Source organism: Stegodyphus dumicola, chromosome X1 (assembly GCF_044657685.1).
Source record: "Stegodyphus dumicola isolate Sdum_Otavi_A_Nest chromosome X1, ASM4465768v1".
Lineage (NCBI taxonomy): Eukaryota > Metazoa > Arthropoda > Arachnida > Araneae > Eresidae > Stegodyphus > Stegodyphus dumicola.
Window position 1 is genome coordinate 137,492,050 of NC_140780.1, and position 21,912 is coordinate 137,513,961.

Sequence of the window (21,912 nt, forward strand, 5' to 3'; positions counted from 1 at the left end):
ATAAACTCATTGATAAAATCCTTATAGCAAAGTGCTTTTAGAACATCCTCGCCGCCCAAACGGGATAGTGGTTAGCGACGCTAACTGCCGTACCGAAAAGCCCGGTTTCGAATTCCGGAGAAAGCATGGATGGTTGTAAATGTATGGTGTCTATGCGGCAAGGGAGCACTAAATATGCGGCTATCCGGAAGAAGTGATAGTATTTAATTTTGAAGGATGTTTCTTAAATATGGTATGTAAATTTAATGCTTTATGAAAAACTGAGTCGAGTAAGCAAGTTTAATGCTATAAGGAGAAAAAAATTAGTTAAACTATAAGTAGGTAATCGAAGTGTTCAGCCAGAAGCCCTCTCGAGAGGTCGGTAGTAGGAGAAGAGGTGGGGAAGACTCTCAAACCCCTTTCCCCCAGAGTGCTCTCCATCAAAACTGGGGGCAGTATTGAACAAAGTCGTACTGTCACCCGTATGGTGCTCAAGCTCTTGCCAACGACAAGCGCAATCTTGCACTTCTTGCAATGATGAATTTCGTGGGCTTGTTATGAGATTACTATCAGAGAAGTGAGATAAGTGGCAAAAGAACATCCTTTTTATGACCAGCGTTACCGGGGCCTTAAACTTTTGACCTAATTTAAAGAAGCAATTTCTCCTGATATTTACGTTATTTAAGAATACTTAAATTGATACAATGGAAATGAGATATGACGTCTATTTTAACAATTTGGTTCAAATTAAAATGTCAGAGAAGTGGAATCAATAGTTAATTAATCATCTCTGGCTTTGAGAGTTTAATTAAATGTCTTATAGACGTTTCTTTGAGTAACTTCTGTTTGTTATTTATTATATAAACTTGAAAATTGATAGAATGTTAATTGAGTCATTAAACTATATAAAAGTTTGCAGGAAACTAAAAAATTATAGATGCAGTTAAAAATGACCATTGCTTAAATAACTTAAAGCAATGCTAAGACAAAACATTTATGTTAGCTGAACATTCTAGAAATTACTTTCATAATTCAAGGATTTACATTGAAAATTAAGGATAAAAACCGCTGTGTATAACATGAATGGAAATGAACTGAGCTAGTTGGGCTGTGATTGAATTTTACCTTCAAATATCAGTAAGGTTTAAGGTAGATAATTGGTTTTATCTCAAGTTATACATATGCGGATAAGATAAGTGCCTTAAGATATTAAGTACTAAAGCTAAAACTTTTTCTTTAATTTGAAAGATGAAATAATCTAGCTAATTATAGGCTTTTATTTTTAAGACAAGAAGATTTCGTTATGTTATCCTAGGCCCTTTGTTTATCTTTAGTTAAAATTCCAGAATGTTCGAGAATAGTTACAAGATATGACGTGTGTATTATACCGTAATCATTCATTAAATGGGATGAATAATTGTACGGAATACCACTTAAAATTTAAAAATATAAAGCTGATGCATGAAGTAGTTTGAAAACCAGAAGATTTGGAGGCTTTTGATAGTTATTTGTAGATACCTTGTGAGTAAAACGGCTCTATACAGTAGAGAAAAGGATAACAAGTAGCCAGTCGCGCAAGCCACAATCGAGAGGAACCCTAAAACATTCATTAATTTTTAAAATCTTGTAAAGACACTAGATGAGGGGCTCCCGAAATTTCAGCTAAAGGGAGGCCTCACGTCATAATCTTTCACAGCCTGAAGTTATTTGTGATTTTGGCATTCAGTGTTAACTGACCAGTGTTATAAATTTTACAGTTTTAATTTTTGTTTCAGATACTACAGTCCTTCTTTCATAGGAAAACTTAAAAGAACGTTTTCAAAACAAAATGGGAGCTAATCAAAACCCCCATCAATAAAGAGAATTTCCTTCCTTAAAACATTACATTAACTAATATTCCATACGCTTCTCGGCGGGTCATCATTATAAACTTCTTGAAAGGAAAATAGTTCCCTTCCGCTAATTATGTCTGAAATGAGTTGCCTTATTATCTAATACAGTATTTTACTTTCCCCACAGATGTTTGCATTTAATGAAACACATTATTACTCCCTTCCCGCAAAATTATTAGAACGGTACTAGATTTTATTCAGTACCCCTCTTTAGTTTCTTATTTCTCTGGTGAGACGATCTCTGGTGATTTATGCAATTACGTGCCTGCGCATTTACATACATTAAATTGTTGTGCATGTGCAGATTACTTGGTTCCAACTACAAATGAAGGTTTAAGTTTTACTCCCGCATAACATTTTTTTTTTCCCTTTGAGAACATACAGACTCCCCGTGCACCACATATGTACAACACGGGGCTTACAGAAGTAAGTTAACTAGAACATTAAAGGTTACATGTATAAATAAACATTAAAAATTACATGCATAAATAAAGCGAACAAAAGCAGAGAACAGCAGTCTGGACTTCACGAAAACAGATAAGTTCACTGGCCAAGTCACTCCGAACATTTTCAAATCGTTCTGTAAGCATAATCTAGGGCCATCAAATGTAGGGCACGAGAAAATCAAATGTTCCACATCCTGAGGAACTCTTTTTGAACATTCACATAAATTGTTTGATCGTAGATTAAAACGAAACAGATAACTTGCAAATTTACCGTGACCAGATAAAAACTGAGACACTTTAAAATTTAACGAGAGGAAAGACTCGGAATTCAGTCTATGGTAAATAGAAGGAAGGAACTTTTTGGTGACTTCCGCATTACAAGATGAAATGTATTCCTCATTCCCCATAGCTAAAAGCTTTTTATAATGAAAGGACTTCCAATAACTCTTTGGAATGCTAATGTTGATATCAATGGGTAAATTTAAGGCATCTTTAGCTAAGAAATCAGCTCTTTCCTTTCCGTAGAAACCATGATGAGCACGCACATAAGCAAAGCAGATATCAATACCTCTAATTCTAAGTGAACTAACAGTTACTAGGGTTTCGATAACTAATTTATCGCAGCTGGTAATACTGTTCAAAAGTTGAAGAGAAGAAAGAGAATCAGAACAAATAAGGTACTTTGAGGATGCTGTCCCATGATCCTGGATCCACTTGACGGCAAGATAAATGCACAGAAGTTCTGCTTGAAAAACTGTACATTCATTCCGTATACGGTGTCTAAGAAAACAAATCTCGGAATTGCCTTCAAAAAGAACATCCCGCATAACATTAAAATTATTTATTATCACTGACGTAAACTTGAATCCAAAAGGACCAATGAAGTTCCTTTATTTTTAAAATTCAAAAGGACTGACTTTTCACCACATTCCTTAAATGATAATAACCAAACTTTTTTCCCTTTGCACCATTACCTCAGTCGTTCCTTAAAAAAAATATACACCACATGACTTTTTGGTATTGCCGCCTAAATTATAAACAGTGTTTGCTGCACTTCATTTAAACTTATTTCCGAGAATCATTCTAATTTAATTATCCGATTCCTCACGGTAAGTGGAAAATTACATAAAATATTGCAAAGTTTGAAATTAAATATCCCGGTCAATTTTTGCTTTACGGGAGTCAAACGTTTTGTAATTTTATTTTTTCCTAACGAGTTAAAACTTTCCCTATATAAGCTTAGGAAACGGAAGACCACATTAAAAGTTTGATTTAGTTATTTGCCCAATTTTTGTTTTGTAATTTGACATTGACAAAACATGAATATTTCCGTCATTTAAAACACTTCTATAGTTGGAAGTATTACTACCAGTTGGAGTACTACCACCAGCGATTGCGAAACTAAAGGCCGGGAAATGCCGGTTAGGGATGGTGAGTATATAATGATGATTGCATTAAAAAGGAAGGTGCACAGCCTAGATGTTATAACAATCCCATATACAAATTTCAATGTTCTACGGCTAATAATTTTTGAGTTATGCGAGATATATATGTATCTACATACAGGCTTCTCGAAAAATTCCCTTTTGAATCCATTTTATGGTCCGTTTGGAATAAAGAGTTCCTTATTATGCTCTTAAGTTGCTTTAAGATTGAATTAAAAACGATGTGAAAAATGTTAGAAACTTTAAATTAAATGAAATATAAATTATCTTAATGCGATTTTTTTTTAATTTGGTATAAGCTAGGATTTAAAAGTCTCGTTAAGTTTCAACGGCCACCATAATAGAAATCACAGTTAGAGGAACTAAGAAAAGCAGTTTTGTTTCTATGTTAGATTAATTTTTCTTTACCTTTCCTTTTTCCGCAAAAGCTTTTGTCCCTTCCTCCTTAACATTATTGCTTTGTCGACGTCTAACGTTGTATTAGATTCCGAAGTGACTTCTCTTGTTTTCAGTTTTTGTTAAGAAGAGAAAGAGGGGTTGAAAAAATAAATACAGGATGAACATTTCTTTGTTTGACAGAAATACGGAAAGCCGAAACCAAAGCGCAATTTGGTTTTTCGAAAACTGTCCGTGGCACCTTTTCAACCCAATCCGGACATGCGCCTGCGCGACCAAGTTCCGTCAATAACTCCCATGCTCTCACACGGCCATTCGCTCTCTGTGCTCCCGAAAGGACATCACGCTTCTTAGCAAGCACATGTTAAGGAGGTTTTCCAACAGAAGAGAGGATTAAGGGATTCAGCTTTTATCCATCTTTTGATGAAGTGAACAAGAATTAACATGATGCCGCTGATGCTTATCATGATGGTAAGTTCTCACTTTATAAGTATGTGAGGAAATGTAAGTGACAGTCAGTCAAATATAAGATAGTAGTGAGTTGTTTTCTATTGGAAGCACGCTTTAGAAATTCCTCGTACTTTTTTCTTCCTCTTTTAGGTAATTCTTCACTAAATAATATAATAAATATTGTTAGATTTAAAAAAACTATGTTTTGGTGCCCTTCTTAATCAAAATCTTCTAAATTAAGCGATATTTATTAGAAGCGTGTTTCAAAATTTCATATTCAACGGTAAAACAATTGTAAACAGTTCTAACATACTGGTCAACTTTAGAAACAAAGTTTGAAACTGACGCAAAATGAAACTGAAGCTCGTTATTCTATTCAAAAGCTTAGATAAGAATATGGATTTTGTCGTATTTTAACAAACATTTCACACAGCTCGTTAAAATCTAAAGCAGGAAAGAAAAACGTTTGACTAATTACGTCTGTTAGTAATTACTGCTCATTACGTCTCTTTAAATTGGTCTCTACGTATACTGTGGAAATCGTAGATTTACTGTTATTATTACTTTAAATATGAGCTAAATAACTTGTTTTGTGAAATTACTTGCCTCAGATTGGACAAAAAGCTATAATTTATGAACAATTCTGAAAAGTATTGTATAAAAATTGCTTAGCTTCGTGTGATGCCTTTCAGATCTGTTTATAAATTATACATTTTCATTATTTAAATATCAAATTAGATTTTTTCTTCAAATTATATCTTTTTGAGAAAAAGTTGCTGACATGAGTTGCTTTAAATTTTAAAATGTAGGCCGACGTTTCTCTTTCTTTAAACTTAGAAATGTAAGTAACTCGTAAGTAAATTTCAAATGGTTTTAAAATCACACAGAAATATTTTAATGCGCAGATGTTCAAAATCGCAAAACTGAAATCAGGACTTAAAATTAGAGCAAAAAATATTATCTGAAAGTATGTTTTCAAGAATCCTAAAGTTACGATCAGTGAAGTAAGACTACACGTTTTCAATAACTATGGTTTTCCCTTTTCTCTCTATGCTTACTTCGTCTTATTGCTATTTCTTTCATGTGACTTCAAAAGAAAATCTGAAAAACATGTTAATTAATGCATATTTTATCTTAACTTTGATAAAAACTATCTCTCTGAGGAAAATATGGGCCTAAATTAATTATTTTTTAAAAACCATAAAAGCTATTTTTTATGCTTGTAGTTGTACTTTTTAATTAGGCCATTATAATTATACATATTATTAAGATTTATGTCTTGACTATCTCAAGTAGTTGACTTACTTCAGAAGATGAAAAATGCATGCTTTGCTGAAGACTGCAAATTCTATTCTTTCGCTTTCTATAATGATATATTTCAGACAAGAAATATTCTTTTATTATTCTTATTCTTATCCTTTAATTAGAAGCTTTTCCCATTCATATTGTAATTATAAATTTAATTAAATATACGGAAATTATGCTTAAAATAAAATTCATAATATTAAAAAGTGGGATAAAAAATACGTTGGGATAAAAAAAATTGCTTACATGTCTCGTACTAGAGAAAAGGAATACCTAATTCTATAGGAATACCGAAGGAATTCGCTCTCAGTTTAGGAATTAATTACTTTAAAAATTTACATGAATATAAGAATATAGAGTTCGCAGTGTTTCAAAGTTTATTCTCAGAGGAGGAAACAAATGAAGTTTGGAAATTTCTGATGTTTCTGTAAATAGAAAAAATAAGTATGGCAAAAAACACCTCTGAATTTGAAAGTAATTCTGAGTGAATGATTTTTTTAAAAAAACCAGATGTTGGTTCACAAGGACATAAAAAAGTAACAGCATTGTTGTTAAGGAATTAAAAAAATGATGGTTGGCTTGGAATTTTGTTCTACGTAAGAAAAATTACCAGATAATATTCTAAAAACAGATGAAGTAGGACCTCATATAGCGAAGCTTACGTTAAAGTTTCAAAATGCTCCAGATGTTACCGGAAACGAAAAAGAGAAATTAATAGTGCTTGTGACAAGTAACATATTGAGAATCGATAAAAATGAACAATTTATCACCAGCCTAAGAGTCAGAAAACTGCTAGAAAAGTATAAAGTATATATAAAGAAATTTTATGTTGACAAAAATGTTTTTAGAATTTTTACATGAACGGAATGACATGGGATTCACAGTAACTTTTGCTGTTTAATTTAATAATATCCGAACAGCTAGTAAAGAATATATATTTTTCCTGCTAGTAATCGTATGGGAGATAATTAGGACTTAGAAAGGTATTAAAGGAATTTATACAGAAATGTGTATAAAATATGCACTCTTTTACGACTTAATAAAGCAGTTAAATAACTTATACCATCGACGATAGTAAAATCAATAGGAATTTTGATGCTGCAGACGAGAAAGATGTGCGGACTTACCGGAGACTTACCGGGATTCGAAATCCCGACCTCACGAAAAGAATCCGAGTCTGCTTCTAGTTACACCACGAAGGCATGTGGAAAGGAGGAAGAAAATGCCTTACATAATCTACCTTTTAACGAACTACTGGGGATGAGGGGATCCAATCGCCAAGTCCTGGTAGTGAGGAATTACCGTCCACCACCTTTTAGTTTGGGCGCGACTGTAGCGTAATTTGCATTTTTTGAAGTTGGATACTTAAAAAATGTGCAGTGCCTTCGCCGAGATTCGAACCCTGGACTTCTTGAATACGCGCCGCATTTAGCTTCCAAGTACACCACAAAAGCATGCAGAAAGAAGGGAAAACGCACATTATACTTAATTGAAAATAAAAAATTCAGATAATTTATGTTTCCTTGAAACTTTCTGCATAATATTTCCAAATTCTGTATTTTATGATCCTTTCTTTGAATTGCTTAAGTGTAATATTCCTTTTTCCAGCCCCTTCATTTGCATATTTTATTACTTTTTCACTCACATTTTAGATCAATCAGCAGACGTGTGGCTAAAGATGCCCAGCACTTAAAATAGCATGGGATAAGCTTGGGATTTCTTGCTTTGGTCCAATATTGCATGAGTAGAAGTCAGTTTGTCTTAAGTCAGTTTCTCCTCGTACGTAGCCTTCTTGTGAGATATCCATCGGAAGCTTTACATTGATTAAATTAACCAATAAAATACTAATGTTTAAATACCATGTTGCCATTTAATTCTCCGAAAATGTTATGAAAAAAAAAAAAAAACACATAATTCTTTATCTTTCAACATGCAGACGCAGAAATATAAATTATTGTAAAAAGACAGACGAGACAGAAAACTCTGCTCCACAATGTGTCATGTTTGTTTTTGAAACTACTTTTAGAATTTTGAGACTGTTTGTTCAAATTCAGTATTTCTGTTTTGCAAAAAATTGCACACTTTTCTATATAACATACACTTTACTGTATAATATCTGTATATGCATATACAGATGAAGCATTTTATACTGTACTCATGCACTTCCTTAACACGATTTAAAGCGTATTTCAAACTATCGTAAAAATGACTATTCCACTTTCAAAACATTATTTCTGGTTTTTTAATAAACCCATATATTGTTGTAATTTTCGAGTTTGGATGTAAATATTTCCAAGACGTATCTTTTATTTGAAGAAATGGAAAAATTTCAAATTTCAGTTTCAGGTATACATGTTCACATTGCACATCCCATTTTAGGCTATTAAAATATATTAGATATTTCATAAACTCTTCAGTGGAATTTAAAATAAGAATAATTTTAATACAAAGATTAAAAAAGATTTTTACTGTAACTGTAGAAAAATCTTTACATTTGTAATACAAAATAACTGAGATTTACCCTTTTTTATGCAATTCATGCAAAAATATTATGTGCTCAAAACTACCGAATAAAACTGAAAGTCTCTTTTTTTCTTCAAATTCTTTAGACCTGTACTTAAGCTCATCAAATTTAATAATAAACTGAAAGGAAAATTTAATATATCCCCAAAAATAAACATTACTTGCCGATCTGAATTTGGAGTCAATGATATCTGGTTATTAAAAAATTTCGATGCGCTTAAATCTAACGTATAAATAATAATAAAGCGAATAGAATTTAACCATTTGTTTTAATATCTTAGCATTTGTACATAAAATGCATAAGAAGCGTATTAAAGCAGACATAAACTATTTTGTTTCGAAGTACATCAAGGCAAATTTATTTAAAACTGAACATCCGATATCAAATCTGAATTCTTACTATAAAATATTTTTCTACTCAGTGCTTCGAATATCTGGTCTGCACTACTTGAGATATATTTCGATTTTTGTACCAAATAAAATACAAAAGAAAATAAAAAAATAAATGCTATAACAAAAAAGAATTTGTTTAAAATACGTCAAAACGTCGTTTTCGGTGAATGTCACGTAGGTGATAAATGTCGTGTCTGGAAAAGCTGTTTTACCATTCAGGCTTTAAGAAGACCTTAGAATGACACGCATTTAATATACTGTACATACACTTTACTATATAAACAGGAAAAAAGTCGAGTCTTTGTAGCATTTGGTAATACATTGTTATCAATAACACAAAAAAATATACTTACGTATTTTATATATTCCTTTTTTTATTTTTTATTTATTTTTAGCTAATTTTCCCAGCAATATACCAGTCATAGTTAACATATTTTCTTAGTTAACATAGTCATAGTTAACATATTTTTTATTTATTTTTAGCTAATTTTCCCAGCAATATACCAGTCATAGTTAACATATTTTCTTACGAAGAATAGCTCGAAAATGTTTGCTTTTTCTCTGCGTAATATTAAACATTAAATGAGAAAAGCAAAATAATTTATTTCCAATTTCAATTTCCTCTGAAAGCTACTTTTTCTTCAATTTTGCAGCAGTCTTATTAAAAGCTCACCCTAAAAAAGTTGTGTTTAAGAAGCTAAATTCAAATAGCAACTCGCAGGAAGTAAAGACAGTAAAGTATTAATTAAAAATCCAGTAAAGTATTAATTAAAAATCCAGTAAAGTATTAATTAAAAATCGGAACATCTATCTGCTAGTTTTCTCAGCACAGATGATGTTAAAAAGAACATTTCAAGTATCATATTCAGATTATGTAGAGGGAAAAAAATAGAGGAAAACTTATATCAAACGAAATAGCTCTATCGTCAGAAAGTGGTTATGAAATGAAGTAATATGTTGAGAGGTCTTAGCTATGCATCCGCAAACGAGCCTACGTGAAATAGGCCGTAAAATAAGTATCCTACACTTCGGTTCCATTAATCCCAAAGCAGGGAAGCACTTTTCATAACGGAACTGGAAGCAATGAAGAATACAATTTAGTACATAATAAGGAAATCGTGTGTATTATTTAAATAGCAGACTAAGAGGTCTTCGCCTGTTGGAGTTATGCATTAATTAAATCTAGCAGAAGATTAGAAAAATATAGAATTTTGTGTTTATTGGTGACATCAAACTAGATCCGAAACTCTAAAAGACAATCTGTGAATTATCGCTATGTCTTGTAAGTACTACTGAGACAGGGAAAGGGTGTAAATGATCCTTTTATTAATCAAATAAATCTTAATAATCGGTACCAACTCATGCTTACAGAATCTGTTAGTTACAGCTTAAATTAAAGATAATAGATGAACTAATGCTAAAGCAAATAAGTTATCCTAACGGCTTCACAATTCCACTAACGCGCAAGCTGGCTGTGACATAAGTCGACGTAAACAAGCTTAATGGCAAGAATAACTCAGCGCTTCAGAGTAATGTTCAAAGATTAATCTGAGAGAATCAAATTTAGTAACGCGGTCTTCAAGCAGGCAGAACACGCTCTGATTCTACTTTCTAAAACTTTCCTTTAAATATTCTTTTCATCTACCTCACTTGAATATTCAGAGAGCTAGAAAACTACATTTCGCAAGGAACTAGAAATAAGATTGATAGAAAGAGTATTAACATAAAATAACTGGCTAAAAGCTTAAATAATATCTTATAAAGTATTCGACGCTTTTTTCAGCATCCTAGAAAGAATCTTTGAGAAAGATACTGTGAAGTATAAAGACTAACAGAATACATTTCCTCGTATTTAATACGCAGTCTAGTATTACTGTGAAGTACTAATACCCTCTAAGCTTGTGTAAGATATCTAAGCAGCGTCATTAGTCCATATTCCCAAGTGGAGAACGGTAAAGCCACCCATTATGACGTTTAATTGATAGCTGCATGCAAAGAGCAATTAGTGCGATGACCAACAAAATTCTCAAACTTAATTCTATTGAATATGTATGGTACAGTTTAGAGAAATGCAGGACCAGTAATTGTCACTTGCAAGATTATGTTTGTAACAATCGCAGAGACATTGTCACCAATCGCAAGGTATTCTATTATAATGAGCATGCCTCCTATTTAATCTTTTGAATATCAGATTGGCAAACAAGCGTAGGCGAATTAAAATTTTACAAAAAATATGGAGATACCATGACAGATAACCTCAATGTATATTGTGAATTAGTTTAATTATTTTTGCCTAAATATTACGTTTTTTTCATTTTATTGCTGTAAGAAACTAAAGGTAATGTAAAATTGTTTTCGATAGCCTCAGAAGAACTAAAACTGTTTCATTCTATTTTTCCACAGCATCACAATTTTGACTTTATAGCTTAATTGTTAGATCTTTTAAGCAGGTTATATTTATTACATTAAGTCTGCGAGAACTATCTTCTGAGAAATACTTATACACCAATCTATTACTTTAATCATTCTACGTCAAAGAGGTTAACCCGAGAAAAGCAGACAAGCATCAAGATACTGCTATTGGCAGGACAGAAAAGTAAATTTAATATTCGTTTGTAGAATTTTCTCTGCTGAAGCTTTACGTTAAGCCTGTGATTATTCTGAAGCTTTCCTTTAACACTGAGCTAGCCTAACGTTAGAGGAAAGTATTGGAGTAAATACGGATTTAAGTTAAAAGCCTAAAATCTTTCAGATTCTGTACAACTAATGCACATTTACGTTTTTATATTTGTAATATCTTCCTACATTTCTGCACATCATTCGTAATACGTTGATTTCTTAGGCAAATTATATGCATAGATTTTTCAAACACCAAGAAAATAATTATCTCTCTTATATTATTGCATTCGTTTTTAAACAATGTTGGCTGTTTTAAATTGCTGAATAAAGGCTATAAAAATACGAAGTGAAATTTCGAGTAGCACAGTGTTTTGAATTCTTACTGAATCACGATGTGATAACAAAGAAGCAACTTACGCATCAAGTGTAAAATCAACAGGTATTATTAACTAGTCTGCAGTTTGGATTGCAAAGTTTCATGAAAGAATGGAACAACCGATAGTCAACGAAACTCTGAATGAGCAGTTACAGCAGACGGCTTTTTAACAGGGCTCTTTGAGGCTAACATTTGATTATACATGTAAAGAAACAGCCATAAGCTCTCGATGATAAAGACAATTATATATAACCAAATTAAGCAAATGTATCTTTGAGAATTTATTGGACGCCAATATCTGCAGCGCCTAATGATAGGTTTTCTGCTATTGCAACGAAATTAAAAGAAACCTTTATTCGAGTGAATTTTGATCCGAAAGAGAAAGTTAATTATCCGTGAAAATTTCTTTGGGGTTAAAATTAGGCGCTTCTCTTCCAAACTGATCCGTTGATCTTGTCAATCACTATCAGTTGGAGAGATTCCTTTAAATGGTTTCAGTGCAATTCTTTCTTAATTTGAAAATGATTTTTGCTTTTTTGAGGAGATTGGAAAGATGATCAGAGGATGTAATAATGTACTTGAACTGTTAAATTGCACACAAGTAATCGGTGCATTTATATAATGTAGCGTGTTAACGAAGACACGCATAACATTTTTTTATCAGAAATCCGTTCTAGTTAATCTTAAAAAAGGTTTCTGATCAAATGCACTGCAAAACAGCATATATCTTCAATGATTGAAAAAAGTTAAAGCCTGTAAAGTTGTACGTTAAATAAAACAGTTATTATGATTTGACTTTTATTAAAAATTTTTCTTTGCATAGTCCTCATCAGAATGCAAATTAGTTACTGTATATTTAAGCCGAGGGTTTGAATGCTTAGAATTAGAGTTTCTGGCAGCCTCGTCTTACTGTTACTCATTATCGCAAGAACTACTAACATTATTTCAACTTTAACATCTTGCTAGCTGCTGTTTAAAACATCGCCGTTAGCCACCTTGAGCAAGCTTAAGCAGACGCTTGTATGTATAGTCTCAGACTATGTTAACTATATTGAAATTTAACTTTTCTCTTATTTTAACTTAAATACCCGCAAGTAGCGGAATTTCAAGTGTTGTACAATTAATTAGTGTCTTTCTGTTCCTTTAAGAGTTAAATAAAAATGTAATTTTAACCTTCTTAAGACTTGGCCATTTGTTCCCGACTAAACCGATGACTCGCTTACACTCTAGTAGGATCTGCGGGAGACTAACGCAGCCTTTTATTTACAGTAGAAAACTACAAGACACTCCTTTACATTTCCCTATTTATTCCCGTGAAAATAGCACTAAAAGAATAATACATTTTACATTGAATCAATAATCATATAGTTACGCTATATAGCCTTAAAGTGCCGCGCAGACGGTATAGTGGTTAGGGAACCTACTGCGGTACCGAAGGGCCAGAGTTCGAATCTCGGACAAGGCATGGATGTTCGTAAATGTATAATTTCTTTGCGGCATGAGAGCACTTTAAATAGATGTCGAGAAGAAAGTCCTCTCGAGAGGTTGCTGGTAGAAGATGGATGGGAGACCCTCGGATCTCTCTTCCCGGGGTGCTTTCCATCAAAATTGGGGGCGGAACTGAGCGAGGTCATATTGTCACCTATATGGTGGTCAAGGCTCTTGCCAACCACAGCCGCAATCTTGCTCTCCTAGGGGTGAATTTCGTGGGCTTATTCTGATGTTACCGTCAGACAAGTGAGATACGTCACAACAATGACAGATGCCAAGGTAAGAGTTTAAATAAAAATGTTTACTAACACGAGGACCTAACGGTTACACAAAGTGAAAATTTATCACGAACGAAATCTCCGCTTGCTTGAGGTCAAGCTTTTAACACAAAAACTAAATTTACCATGAGATACAAAAACTGGTACTTATTTAATATATAGGCCTCCAACTTTTTTAGTGATTTTTAGATTTGCGCCAAGAAATCAGCCAGCTCAAGAGGATTTTGGCAAGGTCGTGAAGCGCGAATATAAAAACAAGCAACACAATGGGTACTAATAAACAATAATACTCACATGGTCGTTTCCTAAGAATGTTTATATACTTTTTTTTGTTGTTATTACGTGCTCCGCCCTTAGAAACTACACGGAAAGGAAGGGATGCCCCGTGGAGATCTCGTTAAGGGAAACTGGCTCGTATCCACGTTACACATGGGGAAAACCACGAAAACGCCCATACAGCCAGCCCGTTCGCCGGGACTCGAAACCCAGGCCTGACTACCAGTGTTCAGCCGCTTTTACCGCTCGGCCGCTGGCAGGCCTTGTTTGTATCCTTATCATTATTATTTTATTGCCTATAATTGTTGCGGTCAACCGACGCACTTTCACATATATTGAGCTGTTTGTTACACCATTTCATTAACGTCAGCTCTTCTGCCCAAGAACACATAATCCTAATAGCAGTGTCGAACGATAATGTGGAACCGCTGAACGAATTTTCCACACTGAAAGCCTTTCTTCGTTTTGCAGTTTTTAACATTGCACCTCCAAATGGTTTAGTCGTTAACATAAAGTTTCATGTTGTGGCCATTTTCAAATACTCGTTTGTCGAATAAAAGACTTCTTTCTTGAAAAATGATGTGGCATTCACCTCATTACTTGGTAAATTAAGATTGTTAACGTCCTATTAAAAAATGGAAATATTTTATATTTTTAAACAAATAATGAGAATTCGAAAACAACATCAAAAATGAATAATATAAACTGTGCCTTCTCCGAGAATCGAACCATAAATTTTCGAGTTTACGAATTGAATATGATTACAACAGAAGGAGTGATTATAATTTCTTACGAATTTCATTCGTCGAAATCGTGAACAGTTGCTCATTAAGCGGAGTTGAGAAAGTTCTTACTTTGGGAGATGCCACTTACCGTTATAATTTCTTATAACAAATTTAACAAACACAAAATTTTATAACAAAATTACAGAGGCTGTTCGCACATTTTTTAGACGATTTTTAAGCGGTAATAAAAATCGTTTGCTCCAAACGAAGTAATTGCAATTGTACTATGTTTTTAAAAGTCAAAATTATCGTCTGTGGCTTGAAAGTTTTGTTTTTATTCAAAATGGCGAATTTAACAAAGCAGTGGTTCGAAGGCTACATTTACGCTCTTTCCGAAGAGAAATATGCGACTCTGTTATCCAAAAACGATGTGAGAGTCATAGTTTTGTGATATATAAAGCGTCGATAGGTAATATCATCAACAAGAAAGGAAAAAAACGTCAAATTGGAGCCTCAAGTGGGACAAAAATTCCAAACAAGTATCCAAGGAAAAAAGGACATCTTCGACTATTGCAAAGGTACGTTGTTTAATGTTAAAAGAAAATCACTCTAGTCAAAGGACAGTTGCAAAATCATTAAAATGCTCGGTGTCCACTGTAAACAAAATGATAAACGTTGATTTAAATCTTAAGAAAGCGAAAAAACGCAATGTGCATCGTCTTCTTCCAAAGCATATCGCTCAACGCAGGACACGCTGCAGAATTCTATATGAGAAACACTTATCCAAAGAAAAATGGAAAACAATTGACACAATAGATGAAGCATGGGTGTATTTAAATGATTCTAACAAAAAAGACAGCCATTTATTATCATAAAAGGGGAGAAAAAAATTTAAGTACATGGTTCAAAGAATCGAAAGAAAGTTTTTATAAGGGATTCCTGATTGTTGCTGGTTTTTTTATAATGGCAAGTTAAAAATAAAGAGAGTGCAAAAAAATGTCAAGATTAACTCCAAATACTATCAGGATCATATTTTATTGCCAATGTTTCTGAATGAAATACCATCGCTTTACCCACAGTGCATCAATCTGTGAGACTCCATCAGTACAAAGCTAGCAGTCAGATATCAAAATCCACTGTAAATTTCCTAAAAGAAATGGAACAAAAAACTGGTATCAAGACCATACCCTTCACTGATATCCCTACTAAATCTCCCGATGTGTCACCTATGGAATTTTGTGCTTTCGGACTTTTAAAAACTGCATTATCCAAACGTTGTCCCAAAACCCTAACAGGACTCTGGAAAGCTGTTTGTGAGGAATGGGATAGAATATCTCTTCTGCCACTCCAAAAGGCATTATTATCCTGGAAATTGCAGTGTCGAAAGATAGTTCAGAAAAAGGGATGTCGAATAGAACATTAAAATCACAATGATTTTATGTACTTTTTGTTTTGTGAATACAATATACATCGTCTAAAGAATGTGTGAACAGCCTCTGTATAACAATTTCAATGAAAGGCTAAAAATAAATTTAATACCATATTTAAAAAAAATTTTGATGTTGGTAGAATTTATCTCAAGCTGCGATGGTATTAATCATCTTACACGAAAGCATGATCACCCGGTATGAAGAAAATTCTTTTCGAACAGCTGTGATCGGATAAAAAATAGGTCTCGGATATTCACATCAATGACACCGCAAGAAATGAGTTTCAGAAGATGTTACGCTTCTGCATGTGGCGACGTTTGGGAAGGATTTAACATATTTTCGAAACCTATCCATTCCAAATGTCCAGCAAGAAATCTTATGAGCATAGTAAACTTGTTTCTAGATAACTTTAGGCTTAAAAATCCATCTCGTAATTGCCCTTGTGTTAGTAGTGAGAAGGATTCATAGTTTGATCACTTTTGGGTCATAGTTGCACTTTTTCCAACACCAGGTAACTTCTTTGATGCTGAGTTTAACAAGTAAGTCATCTGTCTTTTTACTGCCTGAAATGCCAAGTATAAAAGAATTCGTTGAAAAGTGATGATGGAGTTTCTGAAGAAGGTAATCTAAAGACTGACAGTGTTATCTAATTGGAAATGATAATAGATTAATCTTCTTTTAGCGGAAAGAATATATGTAAACATTTATGTTCAAAGGTTAGCCGCCGAGACGGAAAAGTGCTTAGTACTGCTGTACCGAAGGGCCCGGGTTCGAATCCCGCAGAAGACATGGATGTAAATTGTGTGTCCCTTCACAGGAAGTAACGGTGGCCACCTATTAGGTGCCTTCATTATAAAATGACCACAGCTTCTGGGCTTAAAAGTAAGTGGCCAAAGTCTAAAACTGGCTAGTGCCCGCCATAAAAAAATAATAAATAAATAAAACTTGAAAGGCTTGCTTTTAGGGCATTTTTACAGAGATTCTCAGATACTTATTAAATCAATCCGTAAAACTCCGAGAAAACGCAAGCTAATTTACGGGATGTTTCATAAATTGCACAGATTTTAAAAATGCAGCAAGTAAGTCAAAGCTACATGAAAACTTCTGTACACTCTCCTGTTTAATACCTGAGAATGACATCTGACATATGCCCACCTCCACATTTTCGATAGGCAATATTCTGTCGGTGTATTTCATAATGATCCTTTTATAAGCGTTATAAGGCATTATTCCCTCCTTTCTGCATGCGTTCACAGTAAACGGTAGCAAATTCGGCGCGTATTTGAGAGGTCCAGATTCGAGTCCCGGTGAGGGCGTTGCTCATTTTTCACTTCTCTAGCCTCTAAATAATCTAATGACTTTATAGTGGGGCCCGGACTAAAAAGGTGGTGGATGATGATTTTTCGCCACCAGGATTTGGCGATTGGGTCCCCTAATCTTCAGTCGCCCTTTAAATTTTCTCTCTCCTTTCTGCATGCCTTTTGGTGCAACGGTAGCGCATTCGGTGAGTATTAGAGAGGTCTAGGTTCGAGTCCCGGCGAGGGCATTTCTACGTTTCAGGTCTCCTGTATCAAAAACACCTAATGACTTTATAGCATCTTTTTTCATTTGGCAAATTGCATGTTAAATTCCTATCTGTAGTTCCAGAGCTACTTGCTATTTATTCACGTAAACGTTCAGCTTCTGTTTCCATTAAAAGAAATTACATGATATGAGGTTACAAAAGCTTGCAACCTATTCCTGGTAGTCGCCATGAAGTGACATCACGAACCTAGAAAATTTTTTATGAAGCAAGGTTTCAGGATATGTGGCGGGTAAGCCTTGATGATATCACGTATTCGCGATATCCATTACATCCACGGCAGAGATAAAGATCTTGTGAGGTTTAAGAACCACCTCTGAGAAGGATCCCCTGTTTTAGTAATGAGTTTTCACAAGTATGATGTGTTTCTCCTTAGTAAACCGCTCAATAGCATCTAAAAGGAAAAAATTATAATAAATTAATGCTCAATTAATCGGACTGATAGTAAATAATGAACTGATAAGAATAGTTACAAAAATATACTGTACGGTTCAAAAACCCGCGCACTTCATGAGAAACTCTGTAACACAGGGGGGGCGAGGGAGTCACGCATGAGTTTGAAAAGTGTATAACTTTTTTGTTTAGAAATGCACGTAATTATTCCTCTATCAGCTATGAAGTACATGATTGGGGAATGTTAAAACACGAAGTGTGAAAAATTATGTCTCTAAAAATGGCCTCCACACGCAATGTCACAAAGTCGCACAAGGAGCGGCTCTTCCGACTACATTGTTCATAACTCTGCGAAGAATTCCTAGCTTCAACTCGCTAATCTCACTCGGATATTGTTTCTGAGCTGTCGATGGTTGCTGGTTTGTTGAAGTATACACGTTCTTTGAGATGTTGCCATAGGAAAAAATGGGGCTGATTTGTGTCTTTCGTAGAATGTTTTCGGGAGTTCGAACCGAACATCCTTTATCCGTTCTTTCGGCGATGGCAGACTGAATAATGTTTCCGAAAGCATGCTACCAGACGGAGATGCTTAGTCTGATTAAGATAGTTTCGCACATTGAAAGGTATGCTCTTTGAGTGAGGATGATGGATCTTTGATTTTCAAAATAAAGATCTCTCCTTTTCGTGCATTGTTTAGGACTCAATCTCTCCGCTGTGTATCTTCTAAATGTACTTCAAAGCTCTGAAAAGAAAAAAATAAATAAAGAAATTACGAAAAAAATGTGAGGTATTACAACCCATGCGCGACTTCTGCTCCGTCCTGTATTTCCAAGCAAAGGACGTTTAAAAGTTTTTGTACCTAGTCTTTTTTGCGGCGTGCAGAATTTAGTTATGTTTTAGACATACTTATGCGGTAAAAAATGATGAAGGAGATTTTGTCGCTTTAGGTAACTGCTTAGTGGCTTGAATATAGGGAGATTATAAGCTTTTTATTCTTGTAAGAAGTCTCCAAATCTAGATATATTCTCTCAGTGTCCGTTTGGAATACCGGTTGTTTTGAAAATGAGTTTCTCAAGTGTTGTTTATTGTTTTTCCTGGAGTGGGGATTACTTGGATTAAAATTCAAACGTTTGTCAGTCTCCATCTCTCAAAAATAGTTCTACAAGCGTTTTGAATTTCTTTAGGGTCTACCTTATATTTTGTGACCCACACGGTTAAGCACATTCTAGAAAATGTTCTTTTAAGGCAAATTAGCAGCAGTGTACCTGTTATCTGTGTTGTAGATCTTCTTTAAGATGCTCTTTTTTATTCTTGTGATTAAATTCTTAAAGTGATTTCCAAAATTAAAAATATATTAAATGCAATGACAATTATATATATCCCAATTATATATAGAATTAAAACTATAAACTTTATACTATTATATGAAAATTATATATAGAACCTATCTCAGAGTTTTCGGAATCACTATGAGCTTAAGTAAGCTTGGCCGGGTCTTTTAGAACTTTGTTGAGTGACACCTCTACCTCGATCCTGTTAGAAATGGTATGCTAGAAGATGAAATCATTATTACCTTTTGTAAATTTTAAAGTGCATAAATATTTTAAATGTCTACTGCGAAAAGTATTGCCTTTATTTTGTAGATTTTATGTGTTATATCTAGAGATTTTAAAATATGTATTTCATTTGCAGTCGTACTTATAGCCTTCGAAAGCTTTAGTAACAAACAGTTTTTCCTCTACAGAATTCAAAGGAAGATTGAGAAGAACATGAATGCTTATTAAACAAAAAAGAAATAGCATAAATAGAAAAAATGTTGTCAAATAACTTTTGAAATATTAGTATTTATTATCATTAATTGTAATTAATTTAAAATATTACTATTTAATTGTAGAGCATAAGAGGACTGATAATATTTGCATATATAAAGCTTTAATGTCGAATATGTTGTAGCAGACACTAAAAACCTTTACTTGGAATATTATGCAAGATATATCAGAGAAACTGTCCATCTGACTCAGTAATGATGAGATTTAAAGATTAATAGCTTGCAGATTTAAAGCTCTCGAGTTCTTTTGAAGAGTAATCTTACGCATTTCTGGTGACAAAGTGTATATTTCGCTTTAATAAATTCTAACCCATTAAAAACGTTATTCAACAAATTTAAATATATTTGCTCATTCTGGAACAAAATAAACTTTACTATTAGTTGTGCATTCTGTCAGTAGGCAAGAGGATAAGATGACTGAATATTGCTTTGAGATCCCAGAGGGATGGGTTCACTGCAAAGGTCACGTGTAGTTTTCCCCATGCATATCATAAATATATGCCAGTTTCTCTTTAACAATCCTCCGTGAATATATCTCTTCCTTAGGCGGATAGCCTTTACGCTTTGCCTTAATCAATTAAAGCAATCACAATTATCATTTTAAATCTTATATGCATTGACTATACTTTCATATGCTTTATTTAGGTAATATAGTACTTGAGTGAAACCCTATAAATGAAAAATAATATTTTTGATCAAAATGGTATTGAAAATTTTTTTGAGAAACCAGTTTTATATTTCCTCCTATAAATGCAAATGAAAACAAAACATAATTTCAGAATACTACTATGCGCTTTTTGCGTCTTGGATGTTTTAATTTCAAATTAACATTCTGAAAATTATTTTTTGTAACAATGTGCCACTCATTTCATGCAAATAAATGGAATATAAGTTAAATGTTTATTTGGAGGAACAAATTTGTGTTTGACGTAGAATAAAATTAAGTAGGATTCATATGAAAATTTATTTGAATTAAGATGACACAAAATCAATAAAACTTATCTACTCACTGCTAGCTATGATACTAATGTTAAGGTAATCCGATCAAATTACGTTTATAGGCAAAACACAACCCTTACTAAACACTGATTATTTAAAGCACATTAAATGTTTTCAGAGAAAAGTTTCATCAGCTAGAGTTCAATTTTTCATCTATTTTAAATTCAAAACCTAAACAATGAATAATATCATAATCCATAGGATTTTATGTTAATTAACCAGTTAATTTATTATTTTGTCTGTATTTTTATTTCTACTTTGTCGGCTCCCACCAGGAATGGAAATAGTTAATGTATTTAAGCACAGAATTCTTGAGTTGGAAAAAAAGCTTTTTTGACAGTCATGCCTGACCAGTCACTCTCTTATTGCTAAATGCTATTGATTTGAACTGTGTAAATCGGCTTTATCCTTGTTAGCAGTAACTGCTTAATAAAGCCTTTGAGGGCTCATATTGTAGAGACATTAGGTATTTTTTTGGAAGCAGGCGAGATGAAAAATTAGCAACGCCTTCGCCGGGAATCGAACCACGGACCTCTGGAATACCAGGTCAGCGTGCAGAATCACCACACCACGAAGGCTCGATAGGAAGGTGGGAGAAATACCTTATATACTCCCCCTTTTAAAGAGCGACACTGATGTTTTTAGGGGACTCAATCGCCAAATCTTGGGTCTGGAGAATCCTCATTCAACATCTTTTTTAGTTCGGGCGCCACATTAGGTATTTTTCTGGAAGCAGGCGAGATGAAAAATTAGCAACGCCTTCGCCGGGAATCGAATCACGGACCTCTGGAATACCAGCCCAGAGTGCAAAACCATTACACCATGAAAGCTCGCTGGGAAGGTGGGAGAAATACCTTATAATATAAAACCTAAACAGACGCGTGTTACTTTGTGTTTATTATTTTAATTTTACGTGATCATTTGTTCTAGATTTTCCACAAGCTGCAGAGATTTGATTTTCTAATTTTGAATAGCTTGTGTAATCGTCTGGTAGACGAGTTTGAAGAGGCTTGTCTTAAACTTTCATCTGAATTTGCTTTTCTGTATTGTAGAGATAACGACGGCACGAAGTCGTTTGACTGCCTT

At 33.7% G+C, this 21,912-nt stretch overlaps 1 protein-coding gene and 1 long non-coding RNA gene across 4 annotated transcripts in view; one reads left to right on the plus strand and one right to left on the minus strand.

Moving 5' to 3' along the window:
• ktub (Tub domain-containing protein ktub) overlaps positions 1-21,912 on the plus strand; it is a 243,816-nt gene that overhangs the window by 93,206 nt on the left and 128,698 nt on the right. Inside the window, exon 1 of one of the 3 annotated variants that reach the window (XM_035369951.2) lies at positions 4,475-4,629. The exons of the other annotated variants lie outside the window; for them this stretch is intronic. Coding sequence (XP_035225842.1) covers positions 4,603-4,629 — 27 coding nt within the window. The 5' untranslated portion in view covers positions 4,475-4,602. Of the gene's footprint in view, positions 1-4,474; positions 4,630-21,912 lie in introns of those variants that run through there. 3 annotated transcript variants of the gene reach the window in all.
• LOC118198307 (uncharacterized) overlaps positions 1-21,912 on the minus strand; it is a 153,739-nt gene that overhangs the window by 7,173 nt on the left and 124,654 nt on the right. Inside the window, exon 3 of the long non-coding RNA XR_015038724.1 lies at positions 17,796-18,000. This is a non-coding gene — a long non-coding RNA (uncharacterized LOC118198307). The remainder of the gene's footprint in view (positions 1-17,795; positions 18,001-21,912) is intronic.